The sequence below is a fragment of the Mizuhopecten yessoensis genome, unplaced genomic scaffold, assembly GCF_002113885.1.
Source record: "Mizuhopecten yessoensis strain PY_sf001 unplaced genomic scaffold, ASM211388v2 scaffold1471, whole genome shotgun sequence".
NCBI classification, from domain to species: domain Eukaryota; kingdom Metazoa; phylum Mollusca; class Bivalvia; order Pectinida; family Pectinidae; genus Mizuhopecten; species Mizuhopecten yessoensis.
This window is the reverse complement of record NW_018404063.1, coordinates 314,380-333,317: the sequence shown is the minus strand read 5'-3', so window position 1 is coordinate 333,317 and position 18,938 is coordinate 314,380. Positions and strand designations below refer to the sequence as shown.

Here is an 18,938-nt window from a genome sequence, read left to right as displayed (position 1 = left end):
CCCAACTGGTACACAGCAACGCACTGATGTCCTACGTGAAAAAAAGTTTGGTCAGGGGTTTGCTGAGAGTATGATAAAAAAGTAAGCAATCTAACAATCTGCTCAAACGCCTGTGCACTATATAGTATGACACTATATATTTACCTCATTGTGGAAACTCGTCTACTCGTGTCGGTTCGGTAAGGGTCCTTGGGGTCATTGACGATGACTCGAAACATTTGTTTTAAGTTGCAGTTTGCAGACGATCACTTCAAGCTGTTTACACTGCCATTTATTATTTATTTCTGAACAAAATCTCTGTCAACAGTCAAGACGGAATTGCTGTAATGCTTCGAATGAAACGTTCAACGTCGAGACCTTCATGATCAGCTGTTCAGTAGAGTAGAGAAGTGTAGCAGTCAGTGTGATGGGTAACGGTCATAATTCTTCCATCCTACGAAATTACCTATTCCGTTCAAGTGATGATAAACTCTGATGATCGTTTGTTCTATTCAACATGTAGATAAGTGAGCAATAACAAAGGAAAGCACATATTCTTTCACTTTCAGACTTCATCCTCAGCAGCTGTCATATCGCTGTCATCAGCTGAGATAGTAAACTTCCGGTGTAAACGACTTTCGTTCTTATTTACGAGAGTTCAATATCACATTAAATAAGATTATTTAAATATAAAAGATGGTCGGACTGGATAGTTTTCATTTTTTTTGACGTTCTTAATTGTTGTTAATAATTGTCGATAACAGTTTTTAAATCCAAGCGTGGTGTCGTTAGGTTACCGTAAATCATACTGAAATTTAGCCAACATGCGCAGCTTCCTGCGCAGTGTCGCTAAATTTGAGAAGGATGGACCCACCTTAACCACCTTCCCACGAATATAATATAGTGGTACATCCATTAAATTATGCGAGGACTGGATGTTCACTCTGCTGACAGTACATAAAATGTTACTGTTAAATTATGTAGGAAACAGTAATTTCATGTGTATGTGTGCCAGCTGTTTAGGTCTCGCCTAATTCATATTAAAATTGTTACTGCAAACGGGTAACTGTTACCCAAAAGCAGGATTATTACCCATATGCGCCGGTGTGCCCAACATGTTTAACTGTTTAAGGGGCACTATATGTTAACTCAACGTAGTCTAACCCTTCCCTTCGTATACACTGGGTTTACCCGGCCAGATAACTCAGAGAAGTACAAACGCAGACTTTAATGTATACGTTCTGTTTATGCGTCTCTGAGCGTACCGTTTGTCATGTATGTAACTTAACGACCTTCAATTTCAAATGCCCGATTTCTTTGCTGACAATAATCCCATCATATCCTTTTATCATATATTTAAATATTTAACAAAATACGTGCGGAGTTTTGAGCAGCAGAACGTAATTATTTCCAACTTAGAGTTTGGTGTCGATATAATACCTTGAAAAGTTTGCAGTAAGACTGTTTATCATGGGGGCTGCCATATTTTTTCTTTTCGGATAAGATGACTGTCGGATGTTTTATTGAGGGTAAAGAGGCACTCGGAACTTCTCGGCCGATACGGTCATCTAACCTCGGATGTATGACGTAAGCATCCATCTTGACGGAACTACTTTCAAGATGGTTTCTCTGAAAGCAGACGGCGTCCGTAGCAACGATTTCTCATGCGGGTCAGCACTCGAGAGTTTGGAGAACGTACCCATGATTTATCATTCGTTATAAGTTAAATATATCTGTATCATATTCAAATCAAGAATTAATAATTCAAGTTATGTATACCATGTAATACCGTATGTTGAACTCTAAAATGTTGGTGACATTAAACTGATGGCAGCGTCCGTAGCAGGTGTGACACCTGTCAAGACGTATGTGTGTTTCAAGAAGTGTATGCTTTGTAACAGTGACACACGGAGGTTACATGTTTTATCAAAAAATAAGGCAGTAAATGCAAACTTTAAAGACATTATTCAAGATTGTCTAAGTGTTGAACTTGACTTGGAGGTGTTTGATTTGATGCATGTGTGTGACCCTTGTGTAAACACTTGTGAGAAGTATCTGAAATTTAAAACAGAAAGTGTAAAGAATTTAGAAGAAAATAAGAAGTCTGTATGTAGGACGAAGCGTCAAGCAAAAACCCCACCATCGTTACTAAAACTATCTATTAGTCCATCTAGTCGATCTGTGGCGAGTCAGATCGAGAGATCAGTTGAAAAACTAAAACGGATGAGGATAGAAGATGGGGAGTGCAAAACCCGTACAGGTGTGTCGAGAAGTAGAGTACAGCTGCAGTTTAATGGTGTGGATCACCAGTACACAAAAAGGCATTCAGGGAAAGTTGCGAATCAAGAACAGTTTTCATCACCTGAATCGATACTGCATGACATTCAGGAAAATGTTCCAACATATTGTCAAAGCATTGGCAAACAGTTGCAGAGTGTATGTAAACCTGGTCATAGTCTTCTGTTCAATAAGGATCCAGGTGACTTGATGGAGAAAAACTGGTTTACCGAAATCATTTTGGAAATGAAGAGGATCTGTCCTGATTTCTTATCATTGCTATCATGTGCTGTAGGTGAGTACATGGCAAGTTAAATATACACATGATACATGCATGTACATATATATATATATATGTTGGAGTAATCTAATTCCTTTTATTTGTAGAGGCCTTTGTCTAAACCCTATATTATTTGATAAATTTGTAGAAATAAAAGTTGACAAAATATAATTTAAATGACATTAACAAAATCTTATTCACTATCTCATTTACAAATGTTTGATGATATCCCCCAATATTCAATGATTTTTTTTTTAATTTAAATTAAATTTAAATTATTTGGACAATATCAAGTAAATAATCAAGTAGCTATCATCATGAAGTTTTGGATGTCATTTCAACATATTGTAAAAGAAATATTTCCAGCACCTGCTGGCTGTATTGTAATTTTACGTAAACATGATGCAGTATATGTGTTTTTTCTTGTAATAGGTGATGCTGCATCTGCCGAGTCCAAGCTGGCTACAATTGCCACTGTGTATGGCATGGTTATGCATAGTAGGAATGTGAGGGCATCAGCTATACAGCGTCTCTATACAGCTTTAGCCATTAGATTTCATGCTGATAATAAGGTATCAAACATTTGCATGTAGTTCATGTTCTAAATTTCTGTTATTGTTAAGTTCATATGCATATAAAAGAAAGATAAGAATTGAAAATGGCATGCTGAAGAGGTTTGGAATGCAGATTTAATCCAAATAGTGTCATTATGAACCAATTAACCAAAAAACATTAGAACAAACCACTATCCACCCATTACAATTTCCCATGATATTTTGTATGAGTATAGGTGTACATGATTTCAATTTAATGAAAATTTTCCTAGGAAAAATATTGAAGTAATGAAAATATGTCTTATAAATTGCTTTCCAACTTTTGCATGTAATTTCATGATGTATTGAATCTAATTTTGTTTGGCATTATGTTATCAGTTTGCTTATAATATTTTGAATGGTAGTTAATTTAAGTATGAATTTTGAACACAGATTATCCATCTCCCTTTAAATTGAATGCTGTAACAACACAGATATGACCAGATGCTTTCTTTGGGAGAATTCACAATATTTTCAGTGAAAAATTATCAGTAAACAGATAAATTATTATAAATGTATTTATTGTAAAAGTGATTAATGGGTTTACACAGTAATATCAGGAGAAATTCATTGGACCATGAAGGTTTGCTGAAGAAAAAAGGGAGAAGATTGAAAAATGGGTCAATTCTACCTAACTACACCCTGGTAATCAACATAAAATAAGAAACTGTGAAGTCTGTAATAATTCTAATAAGATGTGGACACAAGAAAATTTTCAGTGTATGATAAACTGTTTCAAGTACCCATTATAAAGATAGCATGTTATAACTAACACCACTAACATAATATACTTTTATTACTTAACAGTGTTTGTACTGACAGAGTTTATGCTCACTGATTTTTATTTACAGTTTATATATTTACATGAAGTTAGTGTGTGAAAGAGAAAGGATCAGATGACACAGCAAGGTTTGAGTACTTAAGTTTTCTTTATCTTATTCATCAGATACAAAAAACAAGTTAGAAAAGTGAAATGCTGCACATTTATTTTCAACAATACTTGATATTTGTGAAAAATTTCTTCTATATAAATCACATTATATAACTTTATTTGGGATCCCTGTACCAGAAGACTATATAAAACATGTAGTTCTTATTTGAAAATAAATGTTAATGCTAAATGTATCACCATGACAAACTGTTACTTCCAAAGTCAGTTTTAACTGGTGGTCAGAAAAGTTTGGTAATATTGATGTAAAGGATGGTTTGTAAATTGTGAAGTTGAGTATTATTAATATCAGGTAAAAGAAAAATGCCAAAAAAGTTGGCTGAGACTCACTTTTTCAAAGTATATCTCTCTCTATATATAAATCTCTTTTTTTTCATCAAAACTTGTTTTATACTTTGTGCATTAAACAAAGTTTCAAAGGTATATACTAATTGATTATGTATATTCCATGATCAGTTGTTGGAGAGATTGAACAAAGTTCACATCACCCTATCTCATGAGACAAAAAGAAACATCATGGCAGAGTTTGGGGACTTTTGTGAGGAAAAACTGATCCAGCACATTTCTGATGGTAAAGATGGAAAGATAAATGGCGACAACCTGGATCTTTATGTACGTGCCAATGACATCCGTCTTGACCATACCAATAAAGATATCCACTACTTTGCCTCAGATTGGACAGCAGATCGGATAAACTTGGACAAGTATGACAACACAAAACCCCTTCAAGATGTTAATGCCATTGATATCAGCACTTTCCTTCTGTCATTGGAGGAGACAAAAATATACATGAACTCACTGAAAATTGTGTTGGCAAGAGTTCTCGTCAAGTATGTGGATGAGCTCGAGTGGATGAGATCAGTCATTCCAAATCATATCCAGCACCCATTAGAGGACACTATGGCCCAGAAATCATGTATATGTTGGCTCCCGATACAGCTGAAAAATGAGGCATTCAACTCAGACTGCATTCAGATTATGGACTGTTATGAGAAAATGATTTCAAAGTGGTACCAAACTGCAGGGAGAGGTAGGTTTTAATACGGAATACTACAACCAAGAATATCAGTTAAAAAAATGGATGTAAAACTTATTTATTAGTTTTAACTTTTCTCATTAAAATTGTGTGAAATTTATTATCAGTACATGAACACTCTGAAACAACTAGAAATGCATTGTATTTTAGATTAACTTGTATAAACTGTTAATTTGTATATCATCATATAGCTCCTCATGAACACTTGTACCAGTATTAGGTTTGATAATAAATAATTATCAGTTGTAAAGCTATGCATATTTGATATTTTGAAATGATTAAATGGTAATTGTAAATGTAATCCTCTTTATTAATAATGCTTGTATCTGTTAAGGAAAATCAGAACAATATTTTCACTACATGTATATGATGAATTATTTTATATATACATATTTAAAGATAATTTAAACTCTTTCATAGGAGCAGATTTGGAAAATTTGCTTGTGCCTGTTGGAGGCGACCAGTTGACTCGTGTCCGGCTGCAGAGTGCAGGTACATTGAGAGCAGGAGCCCATACTGCTCAAGAAAGATTAGAGCATTTGCAACCAGTTATCTGTGAAATGTTCCACACACTGCAAGACTTCATTGAGGTATACAAATTTAAAAGTCAAATCAAATTTTGTATAATTTGTAAAAGCCAAAGTGAAATAATAACATGTTGATTTCCTTTTACTACAAATTTAATTTATGTTGATACAATTGAACTTTTAAATGGATTAAATACTTATAAAATTTAGATCTTTACTTTTTTCATGCAAAACAGATTATCATATAAATTATCAAGGTATATATTTTCACAACTTCAATTTTGAAGAAACTCTACAAAAGATTCTTCAACACCAGCAGTGGTAGGGATCCTGGAACTCTTTACCAGATGAAGATGTTAATCCAGAGGACAAATGTGAATGGCAATGTTAAGAGCAGATTTGAGGTAAACTACTCAATTATCAGTGTCTTTATAATATAATTACTGAAAATAACACATAATTTTAAGCATCAAATTAATAGAATTTCATGTTGTTAAGATAATCTATCTGTTTTAAGCTCATCTGGTCCAAAGGGCCAGTGTGAGCTTATGTCATACCGCAGTGTCCAACGTCTGTCTGTCTGTCCATCCGTCTGGGGGGGGCAGAATAGGGGGGCCCAATATGGGAAATAGAGGTAAAACCTTTAAAAATTCTTCTTCTACCATAAGGATGAAGGGATTTTATCCTCATTTAGTATGGAGCCTTCTTTGGGCCAAGGGGACTCAATTTTGAATAAATGTGGCCCCTCTGGATGTAGTTAAGGGACCCAAAGGAGGAAATAGAGGTAATACGTTGGAAGGAACTGGAATCGGGGCGAGGTGTTCCGAATGGGTAAAGAGGTTCCGATTGGACAAGAACAATCAAACGAAACGTATTTTAATATAAAAGATAAATCACTCTATCTTGGTGCCAGTTTTATCAAATAATATATAAAAGTATTTTATGGATCAATTTAAAATATCACATGTCATTAAGATTTACTTATATTTTTTTTACTTACAAATGATTTGTTTCGATAAAAATAAATCTGAAAACTGTCTTAACATTTCCCGCCAAACACAAAACAACAGGGACGATATTTCAGATGCAAAAATGCAATATTTTGATTAGGAAGCAAAAGATAAAATGGTCTTACAGAACAGTGGGAGATTTAAGGCCGATCGATCGGATAAGACCGAAAGATATGGGTAAGTCTTTAAGCAAAGATCGACTACTTGATTGTCCGTGTCAATATTAGAGTTAGTTTTGAGACCCGTAAGGTAAAATTCGCCTTATTTTGCTTTGATCAGGTCCAGTACACTCTGCCGATTGAGCTATATAGCTGTAAAGACCTATAATAGCTCTATTGACCTATGTGAGATAGGTCTTTTGAGCTATTTTCAATTGATTTTCTTTTTTAAGGAAAACGAAACAAAGTCGCTTTTAAAAGAAGATTGTATCATTAAGTTGATAACAAAAGACATTAAATGTGGGTATTCTTTTTAAAAAATAACGATGTAAAAAAATCGGAAATTTTACATTTATGAAAAATGGAAATAACCATCTAAATGTATGCTTTTTGTAGTCAACATTACCATAAACCTTATTGTTTTATGCGACTTTGCTTTAATTTAATGAAATTTGAAATCTGAGGAAAATATAGCTCAATACAGCTATAATTTATAGGAGTATATAGCTATATAGGTCTTTAAACCTATATAGCTCACTCGGCAGAGTGTACTGGACCTGTTGATTAGAGCAAACTTTAGAAGTAATGACATTATGTGCTTAACTTTATTTATCAGCAATGTTACTCTCTAATTTTACATGGAAATTCAGTATGCTTCTCTTCCTTTTCTATACAGTGACAACTTGCTCATTCTGTTAACGCCTTTTTGTGACCAGTTTCTGTGCCTTTTATGTTTTATCAGGTTGGGGAAAACCACCACAAATAACCCAAATAACAAGAAACTTTTCATAATGTATCAGCTGTATTATTGATGTACAAAAAATGTTTTTTTTATATATATGGTATGAGCTTACATTTACCAAAGGATAGGATAGTTTGAAATTCTGACAATGAAACATCTTATTTAAATAAAATAATATGAATTAACTTGTTTTTCGCATCATAATTGTCAACATCCTCTCTGACTTAAGCTGAAATCACAACCCAAACAAATTATTTAATTATGTCAACAAAATTGCAGTAATATAATTGCACAGCAGTGTATAAAAGCTATAAGGTCAGGGCATAGAAACAGGAAAACTCAGGGAAACAGATGCAGCACAGAAACAGGTCATCAGATGATACTGAAATCTTGAATTCCAAGGCTTCAGACAAGGAGCAGACTGATAAAATTAAAGCACCCAGTGTTTTTTTTAACCTATATTTTTCAACTGCCTCTTCCTTTATGAATTAAGAAAATATAGCGTTATTTTTATTGAAATTGGGAAGGTATGTTTTAGCTAGGGGAAACAGCTTGTATTCGGCTGTAAAACTTGGCAAAAAAAGTCACTGGCACCTAATATATAAATCAAGTTGATAAAATATATAACTTAATTGTTCCTTAACAGAAGAGGAAAATGCACAGCAGGGATTTGAACTCTTATTGGACGCTCTAACCAGCAATCGAACCATTCTGGTTCTGCTACATTCTTCCTTTCTTTTTCTAAGTCTTCGCCCCGAAGATAGCACTATATTTTTATCCCAAGTTTGGGTATCCTCCTTCCAAGCGCACTCCGATCCAAGCACTTGAAATTTAAAGTTCATAGGTTGATTCCTGGTCCAGACCCAATCCTGTTACAAATTTATTGGGTGAGAATTTCAGTTTTTTTGTCAATAATCAAACAGTAAATTCACATTAACATTTTTTGACTCATTTAAAAGTACCAATCGAGAAGATTCTTCTGAAAAGAGATTACAGCGAGCGACCCTGAACGATGAAACTGATACAAAGTTTGGATTTGAAAGATACAAGGATCCGGTGGAGAGGACAGGATGGCTTATCAACATGCATCCGGTAAGTACTGGAAAATAAAATAATAATAATTTGAGGTTCTTCTATACCGCTTTATCACAAACTAGGTCGTCTTTACAAATTATTATCCGTGGTTATAGGGCCTACGCAACCAGCCAAAATCTTTCTCAACTCTCTGGGGGGGGGCATACAGCTGGCGGTGCTGCCATTTCGGCGCTCAAAGCTAGCATTCAATAATTCTAACACTGCCCAACCACATACTCATTTACAGCTGAGTAGACTGGAACTAGCGGCGTAAAATATCTTGCTCAAAGAAACAACACAGTGCTGTGGCTCGAACCCGCAACCCTTGGGTCACGAGCCTGACGTCCTACCACTAGACTACCATGCCTCCATAATGAGTATTAGGAGCTGAGAAATTTATGTGAATATTGTCTTTTACTAGTGATGGGCTGATGAACGATCTTATAATGGAAAATTGATCGGTTTGCCCTTCTGATTACGATTATTGATTAAAATTTCCATAAACAATATAATCGGCTCATCATTGAAATCAAAGTATTGAAATGTTTTCCATGTTAAGGATGCTTAGAAAGTCATAGATTGTTATGATTTATACTGTATGATTGATAAAAATGCATAAAAGTTGCTTGACATCAATTCATTATAAAAGGATGAAACCTAATGTATAGTGAAGAACTTTATTTGGGTATTTAGTCCCAAAAGATTAGAAACCGATTATGCAATCGATCATCGATCAATTTACTACTTTCGATTACAAATCGATAATGATTTTGAACTGATTGTCCATCACTATTTTTTACATTCACGGAGGTGATCAGGAGATTTTCTTCACCAGAAAAATATATAAAATAAAAAAATAAAATAAAAATGTTTTTCCTACCTACCTACCCTACCCTATTTGTTTGGAGACGAAACAGTAAACACATTTATTCGGCCTTACCAATGAACATTTTGATGCCAGAAAATATCACATTTCGTTATTTTTTATAGGCAGACATTTTGGATGAAAACAAGAGACTCATTAGTGCTGTGGACTACTATTTCTTGGAAGAAGATGGTGGACGATTTAAGGTAAAATGGTTTAAAACAACCGCCTAAAAAACATCTTTTGAGCGCAAAACATTATTGGATTTTCCGTTTGAGAGTATATGTTTAAAAGTGTAATGGTCATTTTTGCAGGAATAATCATTAAGCAGATTTTTCTGTGGTTATCATTTCTGTGAAAAGTTAATATAATCTGAAACCTTGAATTTGAAATTGGTATTTACTATACCTGCTGCTGGCTAGTGATGGCGGCACGCAGGTGAACTGTCAATCTTTAGAGGCCATACTCTTTAATTCTCAAGGACAAACTCTTAATTTTCAGTGTCCGAATAGTAAATTTATGGGACGTCTGTACTTTTAAAGACCTATCTTTAATATAAAATGACTACCAGGAAAAATTCAGATTTGTTCAATTATTCAATTTTTTTCTACACCTTTTCTTCAGGTTGGTAAGAATGGATTGTGAAAATATTCATGTAGCACAACCAATAAGTGTTTACATGTGATGTTTCGATGACTATTACAGTATGTACTCTTATATATCACCTACATCAGACAAATGACCGGTGAAGCGTATACATGTACACAAAGATGTAAAATATGTACGAGTTGTCCACAAATTGATGTTGATTTGGCTACGCTGTAATTAAGCGTATTTACATTAAGTTGTAAAATCATAAATTTTCGTGGGACATTAAATTTCGTTTATTTTATGGATAACAAAAATCCATGAAATTAAATCTCCACAAAAACATAAATTTGGTATGATATTGAAAGGGGAAAATCAGAAATCAGCAAAATATATTGTCCTTGAAACAGGCTTGTATATGAAAACCACGAAATTTTAATCCCACGAAAATAAATGATTCTACAGCATGTACCGAAATGACTCGATTCAGCTACGCTTTGTTCAAATATGTTTTGCCAAATTCTTGGGGATATTAAGAAATGTGTAGTCATCAACTGTATGTGATGCAAACATCTAAACACTTCGATTCCCAATGGTATAATAGGATATTTGTGTTTTGGTTTCATAACTTGGAGATTGCACTACAGAAATTTTAATATTTGTTGTTGTAGGCAACCTTGCCATTTCGCCCCTACTTTTTCGTGGCCACCAAGAAGGAGTTTGAGCGAGAAGTGGCGTCATTCCTCACCAAGAAGTTTTCTGGAAAAGTTACCTCAGTGGAAACGGTGTATAAAGAGGATTTAGATCTGGTTCGTGACATCACTGTTTAGGATTCAGACATCAAATTTTAAACAGTGTTTTTCTACTTAAATTTTACAACAGTCTGTTCCAACATGAATAGGGAAAATGTAGCATTATTTTTATTGAAATTTGGAAAATATTCCTCGATTTTTTCTTAATTTTGGGGAAATACAGCACTTTTTCGCTAAGGGAAACAGCCTGTATTCGGATATAAAACTAAGAAAAAAATCAGTCAAAACATGAAATTTCGGTCAAAATTTGTGTACACCCTTCTCCATTGTATGGGGAGGGGGGATATAGTGTTATTTTCCTCAATGTTTATACAAAAGTTGAGCGGGTTTACCTCAGATGAGGTCATATTTCAGGGTCGGAAGGTCGGTGCCGATGGAGCATCAGACAATTAAGAGTACTGAACCAGTTTAATGCACATATAACCGGTGATTTTCAACCTAAATTTTACAACACCCTGTTCCTATGTGATTTTGGGGGAAAATAGCATTATTATTTTTGTATTGAAAATTGGAAGATATTCCTATTTTTTCATTTTGGGGGAAATAAAGCACTTTTTAGCCAGGGGAAGCATCCTGAATTTGGCTGCAAAACTAGGCAAAAAAATCGCTTCAAATTTCGTGATCGGTCATCACTATTTCCCAAACAATGGAGGAGTGATCATTGATCCTTGATCAATCGTAAAGTCAAACAAAAGTAAATAGAGAAGCACTCACCAAAACTTGTTAAATTTAGTTGTTACATTCTCACTACCTGTATAGCTATAGGTAGAAATGTTATTTGGATGCAGTTGAAGGTAAAATTTATGAGTAAACTGTTTGTTTAATCAGTTTTCAGGTCTGCTGCTAATCTCAATAGCTGTTTATAATATTGGAAAATTTCATGTTATATTCCCCCCCCCCCATTAGATAGATATATGTCCACACTTCTTGTTGGATATCTGTCTGTCCCTGGGGTAAAGATAAAGACCCCTGTTTTAACAATTCCATGATGTCAGGTCAACAATAGCAGAGATAAAGTTCTCAGACCTGCTAAAAATTATATAATAAATGCATTTCATGAAATTAGCACTTATGTTTGATGTAGGACAAAAAAATAATTCCTAACTTTAGGAGTATGACAGAAAAATCTTAACCCTTGAATCGGGACTTTTCTGTCTTACTCCCAAAAGTAGGGAAAGATTATATTAGCCAAACCATGATCGATCATAGAAAAGTTGGAGGTAAAAAAACTGATCATCGATTCAATTGATTAATCGGAATGACACTATTGGATATCATGTTAATTTACTCTCATTAGATTATTAAAGAATTTAAAAGACACTGTCATATCTTACTTTTTCTGAAATTTATAAAATTAACTAACCAAAGTAAGATCAACACGAAAAACAAACGTTACATGTAATTAGGAACCTCCTAACTTTCACATTGTAAAATTAAACGTTCATTTAACAAGTTAATTTGTGTTGATTTTGATTCCTGATGTCTTTTAGGCCAATCATCTAGTGGGCTTGAAGAGAACCTACCTCAAGCTGTCCTTCCTCTCTGTGGAGGACTTGACCAAGGTCAAGCGGGAGATCAACCCCGCCGTCACAAAGAATAAGGAGCGCGAGAAGTCCAGCGAAGCCTACACAGCCATGTTCTCCAGGTAACACAATTAGGACTATATTATCGAGGTGAGGCGTAGACAAAGTTCTACAGGTGAGAAACGGGGCTGTACGTTTATGCGGAACAACCGGTAAATCTGTTTTTAAACATAACATTTTTGGGTAGAAATCCTGGTGGACCTGCAAAAGTTTATGCAGGCCTTGCAAAGCTGTGTCAAGGCTCGCCTGATAAATGTACCAGATTACTAAGTCCGACCTTATTTCATAAACAAACAACCGGTTCAACCGTTTGGAACGCGATAAACGAAAACGGCCTAGTAGTCCAGCTGGAGATTTCTCACTAGTCTCAGACAAGCGGGCTGTGATGCAGGCCCATTGGGCCTCTTGTTGTACAAGTAATATCTTAAATCTAGAACCACTAGTCTAGCTGGAGATTTCACTAGTCTCTGACTAGCAGCCTACCTTTATCGTCTAGCCCTGCTAAAAGATGAATTATCCTGTGGCATGATTTTTTTTTAATCATAGTTTCAATGAGAAAAGGTTTTGAACAAATTGTCTTAATATTCAAATTTTACCTACCAGGATATTTATGCGAATTTCAAGTGGTTATGTAAATATCAACCATCATTGTAAACAAAAACGGTATTTTTGAAAATAATATCGGGGGGGAAAGTATTCAAAATTAAAAAAGTTAAAATTTTGACGCAGTAAAATTGAAGTAAAATACCGATGATTAGTTGATGGATTGTAATTGTTTTCCTACAGCTACTTGACTGGCGACAACAATGCCGCCAATTCCAAAAAGATGGTTGACCAGATGGACAACTTGCTGGACATCAGGTATGTTTTGTTTTAAATGGTGTACATACTTACTATGACTCGATATAGTGAGAGACTGTCTAATTCCACGAGACTTTTATCTGTCAAAATCCAAAAACAATCTTCACAATTGAAGGCTGTTTCTTAGGTAATGGCTGAATTTCAGCATTCCAAATGGGAAAATGGTGCTCTTTTTTCCTAAACTCCATTCAATGTTTCCTAATTACGAAAGATGATATTAGTATTACACATGTCTGTACTGTCCAGTTGCCATTCATTGTCATGACTCTACCGATATCAGGGTCTTAAGGTCATTGCCAAGGTCACTATTGCTATTTATAGGTCAAGCATAGAGCCAAAGGGAGCATTAATGTTTTACAGACCATTTTTGTTCGTTTTCATTTAATATTTCTGTCTTGTTTTCAGATGACAATAAAATATCCAATATCTGAAATGAAATAATATTTGATAATTAAGAACGTTCTTTTGTTGATATTTTGTAAAGAAATGATCTTAAAAAGGCCAAAAAACTATCGTTCTTAATAAAGAGTAAACTAGTGTTGGTTTTTGTCGACATTGAGTTGATACGTTGATGATTTTTCTAAAGCTATTAAAGGGAGGTAATTCAAATCATTGTGTGTTAAACAGAGAATACGATGTACCATACCACGTGAGGGTGTCAATCGACCTGAAGATAAATGTAGGTCACTGGTACTCGGTCCGTGGGCGTGGCTCTCTACCTGTGGAGATTCGACCTCGAGAAGACTTGGTGGACAGGCCGGTATGTACATAGATTGTTTGATTGAAATGTTAAATTTGTCATGTTATGGTAAGATGTAGTTCTGACATGACATTATTTATTTTAAAACCTTAGTTGGTTTGTTTAATCTCGGGATTTTTCACGGTAATCTCAATGGAATAGACCTAATGAAAGTTTAATTTCAAACAACTTTCTTTGACTTTAATTATAACCTCAGTCAATTTATAACAACTTGGGGGTGGAGACCCAACGTCCCTGCAAGGAAGTAAGTTCGATAGTGGCGGTAGTGATCCTGGGGTGGATACCTTGATCGTATTCAACAGTGCTCATCAGGGAAAGCATATAGGATGTAATTAAAACATTACATTTTGTACCGGATTCAGTGGTGTTGTTACTCATCATTTCTATTCTCATTTCATCTGGGTCAATTTGTTTAAAATAAAAGATTTTTCACCAAAACTTTATGGAATAGACTATAGTAATTTTTGATACTTCAATTTCAACTACATGTCTTTTACTTTTAAAACCTTTATTGATTTAATTAAAACACGATTTTTGACCATAGCTTCATGGCATAGATTTAACATTTTTGAAACTTAAAATGCAATTACATTTCATTTTCTTTAAAATCTCTGTTGATTTGTTTAAAACACACGATTTTTCACTATTACTAAATGAAACAGATTGATGTTTTTCCACATAAGCTTAAGTTCAACACAGAATCTAACTTAGGTTCTAATGCAATATAATTATGATATCTTAACCCTTTCACCCCTGCAGACCTTAATGGAATACTCCAGTTCAATGCACAGTAGAGTCTACTTAAGTTACATAGCGGTGAAAGGGTTTAACAAATTCTAAAATGTAAAATGTAAAAAGAAGAATGAATTCAAAGGGTTATAAAATAAAATACTTATAGCTATTGCAAACACAAAAAATTCTTAGGACTCATCAGGGATTTAGAATTAATTATATTTCAAATTCATTCAACAACTGGTTAAGGAGATATGGCTTTACAAAAAGAGACATAAACCCCAATTTTCCTAATAAATGTGTGAATATCGTCCGTGGTGCGCTATTTGGTTGAAAATTGGTCATTTTGAAGAAAATTAACTAAACACTCCTCACTTTTTGAAAACCTCTGCATGCAACTAACAATTTAATATTTGACATGCTTAAACATTGTCATACCAGTGTTAATTCGTAGAAAGGAATTTTTGTTTGTCACGTGCTGATACTTTCTTTTCTGCATGTAAACTGTCCATAAAAAACATATTTTGGCTAATTCTGCATAGCAACGCAATTGTATTGCGTTGCTTTGGTAGGGCGTCTTAGCATGCGCATTGGAAAAAATCTGCACAAAGAATGATGGCCCGAATCAACCAATCTGATGTTTAAAACAGAAATTGGTAAATAAATTCAAGTTCAAATTTTTACTTTTTATGAGGCCAAAAATGACCCATAACGCCCCAAGTCCTTTTAGAATCTTTTATTGATGACTTGGATTGGGTTTTGTTGTGTGATCATCCAAAGTCTGTTTTACAGGATCCTGTCATCATGGCGTTTGACATTGAGACGACTAAACTCCCACTCAAGTTTCCCGACTCTGCCACCGACCAGGTGATGATGATATCCTACATGATTGACGGCCAGGTCAGTATTGTAACGCCAGTGTATCCTAAACGGGGGGGACACTTGTAGGAAAATGGGCCAGGAAATAGACATGCGATGAAAAGAAGTATTGTTATGCATTCCGTTTTCACTACATAATACTTTCATGTCAATTCAACTGTATTTCGGCTTTATTGATGACCGTTGATTATGGTTGCACGAACAGGTTAAGTTTACAAATAATTTCGAAAACATAACTTTATTAGTTTACGTACCATGTGACGCTTTCTCTTTGGAAATCATTTTCAAAAATTATTGCTAATTTGGAAAATATATTTGATGTGCACCTTCTTTGAGTCTAAAGTATTTGAACTATATGTAATTTTCTGCTTGTGCCATGGTGCGGCGTCCGTAGTCCGTCTGTACAGCTTCAACTTTTTACTTTGCTATGAAGGGCTACCAAGTTTGTTCAAATGAATGACCTGCATCCATTTTCAAGGTCACAGGGGTCAAATATGTTAAATTTATTAACGACTTCTTCTGAATAACCAAGAGGCCTAGGCTGATGATATTTGGCCAGTAACATGCTGCGATGAAGGGCTACCAAGTTTGTTCAAATGAATGACCTTGAATTATATCGGACTGATTTTAAAGGCATGTAGACAATAAAATATCTGCATCCTGGTGATGCGATGCAGTCGACAAAATTGTGTCCCAGACGATTTCAATTTGTCAAAAACATGTAGGGACGGCGTAAGGGCGATCTCTGAATAATAATACTCTTGGTTTTAGGATCTTTGAATGCCTGTATGCGTAAAATATCTTAAATTATTCAAAGCGTTCTATTATGAACGATTCCAATTATTAATTACTGAACTTTTTGAAGACTTTGTACAAAGATTCTGTAAGTCTTCTTGTATCAATTTTGTGTTTAGCTTGAACCCCTTGAAGTATTGAAACATTGTTTCATTGCCACCTATGGTGCTGCAGAGTTTTCTCGGGGGGGGNTCCTTTTTTCAAACCTGGAGAAATCACCTGGTCCAGGGGACTAGAGAGCTAGTGATAACATATGTTGTCAGTGTCACAGAAAAAGAGAAGTTAATTATATATCTAAAGTCTTTTTCTTGCTAACTTTTCGTTTTAGGGTTACCTAATTACTAATAGAGAGATCGTCGCCCAGGATGTCGAGGACTTTGAGTACACACCACGGCCAGAGTTTGAGGGTCCTTTCATCATATTTAACGAACCTGATGAGGTCAGTTTTACTTGCGTGATAAAAAAAGTGGCAGGCCAATAAGACAAATATTTCAATTATGTCCCACCATTTTATTAAGGGGTTGGGGGGTACATTTAGTGTTACCTATGTTCCATTGCGTCCATATATATATATATACATATTTTTTATTATTATTTTTCTAATTAATCAGATAATACAAAAATATAGCTTGGTACTTCTTAGCACTGATTCTAGAATATTTCACCATCTGTAATTACGTTCATATTTCACCATCTGTAATTAGTTTCCTTTTTTTTCCCCGAAATATAAGGAGACACTTTTATATGCTTAAGTAAAGTAAGATGCTTCGAGTAAAAATGAGCCATTAATGGTTGATTTCGACCAAATATAGCAAAAGAAATCTTAAGAAAATGTGTTGCATGAAACACAGGTAAATCTCTGGTCAAAATGTCGCTTTATGAAACAATATATACTTGACTTGCGATCATGTCATAAAACAACACCTGTCTATTGTTATTAAGTAGGTTGGAACTAAGAGAACACTCCAACAGACATAACATGTCAGGCAAGAAGGGAATGTAAATTCCATGGATTAATTTATCATCCTTTGTCTCCCCCTCCAGATGACCTTGCTGCGGCGATTTTTTGACCACATACTGGACGTGAGACCACACATCTTTGTGACTTACAATGGAGACATGTTTGATTGGTATGTTTGAAGTTTTTAAATCGGCTGGTCTTTAAATATGGTAGGTAAACCATGCTGAAAGAATATCTTATACATAACAATTGAAGAATGCTTTGTAAAGACCATAGTTCAATCTAAGTTACTGTTTACTGGGGAATTCTTGTTGCAGTTCAATTTTCACCCTTTTTTTCGCCTCGATGATGAGGGGGATTAAGGAGGCACGGTAGTCTAGTGGTAAGACGCTGGGCTCGTGACCGAAGAGTTGCGGGTTCGAGTCACAGCACGGTACTGTGTTATATCTTTGAGCAAGATGCTTTACTCCGCTTGTTCCAGTCTACTCAGCTGTAAATGAGTACGTGGTTGGGCAGTGCTAGAATTGTAGAATGCTAGCTGTGAGCGCCGAAATGGCAGGGTGCAGCTGTATGCTCCCGAGGGAGTTGAGAAATATATTGGCTGGTTGCAAAAGCCCTATAACCACGGATAATAATTTGTGAACCACTTTGAGACGACCTACAAACTAGTTTGTGATCAAGCAGTATATAAGAACCTCTAATTATTATTTATTATATCATTATTAAAGTGAATATAAATAAACAATATATGTAGTAATGAAATGTGAAGAGCAAAATTATCATTCTGTGATTTATAAACAACCAGAACAATATGGTACAGTTTAATAAATGCTATTTATTAACTGTAGAGGTATGCAATGTTATCATGACCAACATTGTTGTATGTCTTGTAAATCAGCATACACATGTTTATACATATAACAGAAGAAATAAACAATACACAAATATATACATTTCATGATGATCTACATTTAGGTTTGGCCTTGGGGGCTATATCATACTACACATATATAAGCTATGGAAATCTCACGGATTACTGACGTTATCCACTAGGAGTGAACTGTCACCCCTTGTCCCAGGATTACTGCCAATATATCCCCCCAGGAGCGAAACGGTCGCCCCTGGTCCCAACGGCTGGATGAGATTTCCCATTATCAAAAAACGGACCCTAATGAGAGGATATTTCTGACAATCCTGGATCCAGACATGATGAGTAGCTGATCATATACCTGGATCCCATGAGAGGATATCGGATCAGGAAATTCCTGGGTCCGCATGATATCTAGATCTAATTTTCTGGATATAGATCCCATGAGAGGATATTTCCTGAATCCTGGATTGGACACATGGGCCCCGTTAGCCCATGTTGTTGTACCAATCCCATGAGAGGATTCATCATTGTTGGAAAATCCTGGATCTATAGAATACCTATAATTATAACTTATAGGCACCTTATTATTAATTTCTGGATATAGAT

At 35.0% G+C, this 18,938-nt stretch overlaps 4 protein-coding genes and 1 long non-coding RNA gene across 6 annotated transcripts in view; 3 read left to right on the top strand and 2 right to left on the bottom strand.

Annotated features, from left to right (window-relative positions):
• Window positions 1–513, bottom strand: part of LOC110462911 — a 4,037-nt gene extending 3,524 nt beyond the window's left edge. Inside the window, exon 1 of the long non-coding RNA XR_002464326.1 lies at window positions 145–513. This is a non-coding gene — a long non-coding RNA (uncharacterized LOC110462911). The remainder of the gene's footprint in view (window positions 1–144) is intronic.
• The window catches only part of LOC110462901 (39S ribosomal protein L40, mitochondrial-like), a 16,728-nt gene extending 15,207 nt beyond the window's left edge, over window positions 1–1,521 (bottom strand). The window contains exon 1 of the mRNA XM_021517143.1: window positions 1,420–1,521. Within this exon, the coding sequence (XP_021372818.1) occupies window positions 1,420–1,463 (44 nt within the window). The 5' untranslated portion in view covers window positions 1,464–1,521. The remainder of the gene's footprint in view (window positions 1–1,419) is intronic.
• Window positions 1,522–1,523: 2 nt separating this feature from the next.
• On the top strand, window positions 1,524–4,621 carry LOC110462891. Its single transcript, XM_021517132.1, has 4 exons — window positions 1,524–2,551; window positions 2,969–3,108; window positions 3,981–4,038; window positions 4,535–4,621. Exons 1-3 carry the CDS (start codon window positions 1,807–1,809, stop codon window positions 4,008–4,010), a joined length of 915 nt encoding a protein of 304 aa, XP_021372807.1. The 5' UTR covers window positions 1,524–1,806; the 3' UTR covers window positions 4,011–4,038; window positions 4,535–4,621.
• LOC110462743 lies at window positions 4,595–6,024 on the top strand. Its single transcript, XM_021516881.1, has 3 exons — window positions 4,595–5,108; window positions 5,535–5,704; window positions 5,943–6,024. The coding sequence occupies exons 1-3, from the start codon at window positions 4,595–4,597 to the stop codon at window positions 5,964–5,966; spliced, it is 708 nt and encodes a 235-aa protein (XP_021372556.1). The 3' UTR covers window positions 5,967–6,024.
• LOC110462861 (DNA polymerase epsilon catalytic subunit A-like) overlaps window positions 5,935–18,938 on the top strand; it is an 80,821-nt gene continuing 67,817 nt past the window's right edge. Inside the window, exons 1-10 of one of the 2 annotated variants that reach the window (XM_021517101.1) lie at window positions 5,935–6,045; window positions 8,511–8,643; window positions 9,616–9,696; window positions 10,750–10,887; window positions 12,381–12,535; window positions 13,260–13,334; window positions 13,962–14,094; window positions 15,619–15,726; window positions 16,829–16,939; window positions 17,545–17,630. In XM_021517101.1, coding sequence (XP_021372776.1) covers window positions 6,020–6,045; window positions 8,511–8,643; window positions 9,616–9,696; window positions 10,750–10,887; window positions 12,381–12,535; window positions 13,260–13,334; window positions 13,962–14,094; window positions 15,619–15,726; window positions 16,829–16,939; window positions 17,545–17,630 — 1,046 coding nt within the window. In that variant the 5' untranslated portion in view covers window positions 5,935–6,019. Of the gene's footprint in view, window positions 6,046–6,671; window positions 6,829–8,510; window positions 8,644–9,615; window positions 9,697–10,749; window positions 10,888–12,380; window positions 12,536–13,259; window positions 13,335–13,961; window positions 14,095–15,618; window positions 15,727–16,828; window positions 16,940–17,544; window positions 17,631–18,938 lie in introns of those variants that run through there. The other variant, XM_021517092.1, reaches the window with a different exon arrangement.

Bases quoted from the DNA above. Each gene is read 5' to 3' on its own strand.
- LOC110462891 (XM_021517132.1), top strand. From the start codon at position 1,807: ATGGCAGCGTCCGTAGCAGGTGTGACACCTGTCAAGACGTATGTGTGT. The intron at 2,552-2,968 runs GTGAGTACATGG...TTCTTGTAATAG, and splicing joins ATTGCTATCATGTGCTGTAG to GTGATGCTGCATCTGCCGAG. The intron at 3,109-3,980 runs GTATCAAACATT...TTTTATTTACAG, and splicing joins GATTTCATGCTGATAATAAG to TTTATATATTTACATGAAGT.
- LOC110462743 (XM_021516881.1), top strand. From the start codon at position 4,595: ATGGCAGAGTTTGGGGACTTTTGTGAGGAAAAACTGATCCAGCACATT. The intron at 5,109-5,534 runs GTAGGTTTTAAT...ACTCTTTCATAG, and splicing joins GTACCAAACTGCAGGGAGAG to GAGCAGATTTGGAAAATTTG. The intron at 5,705-5,942 runs GTATACAAATTT...ACTCTACAAAAG, and splicing joins CACTGCAAGACTTCATTGAG to ATTCTTCAACACCAGCAGTG.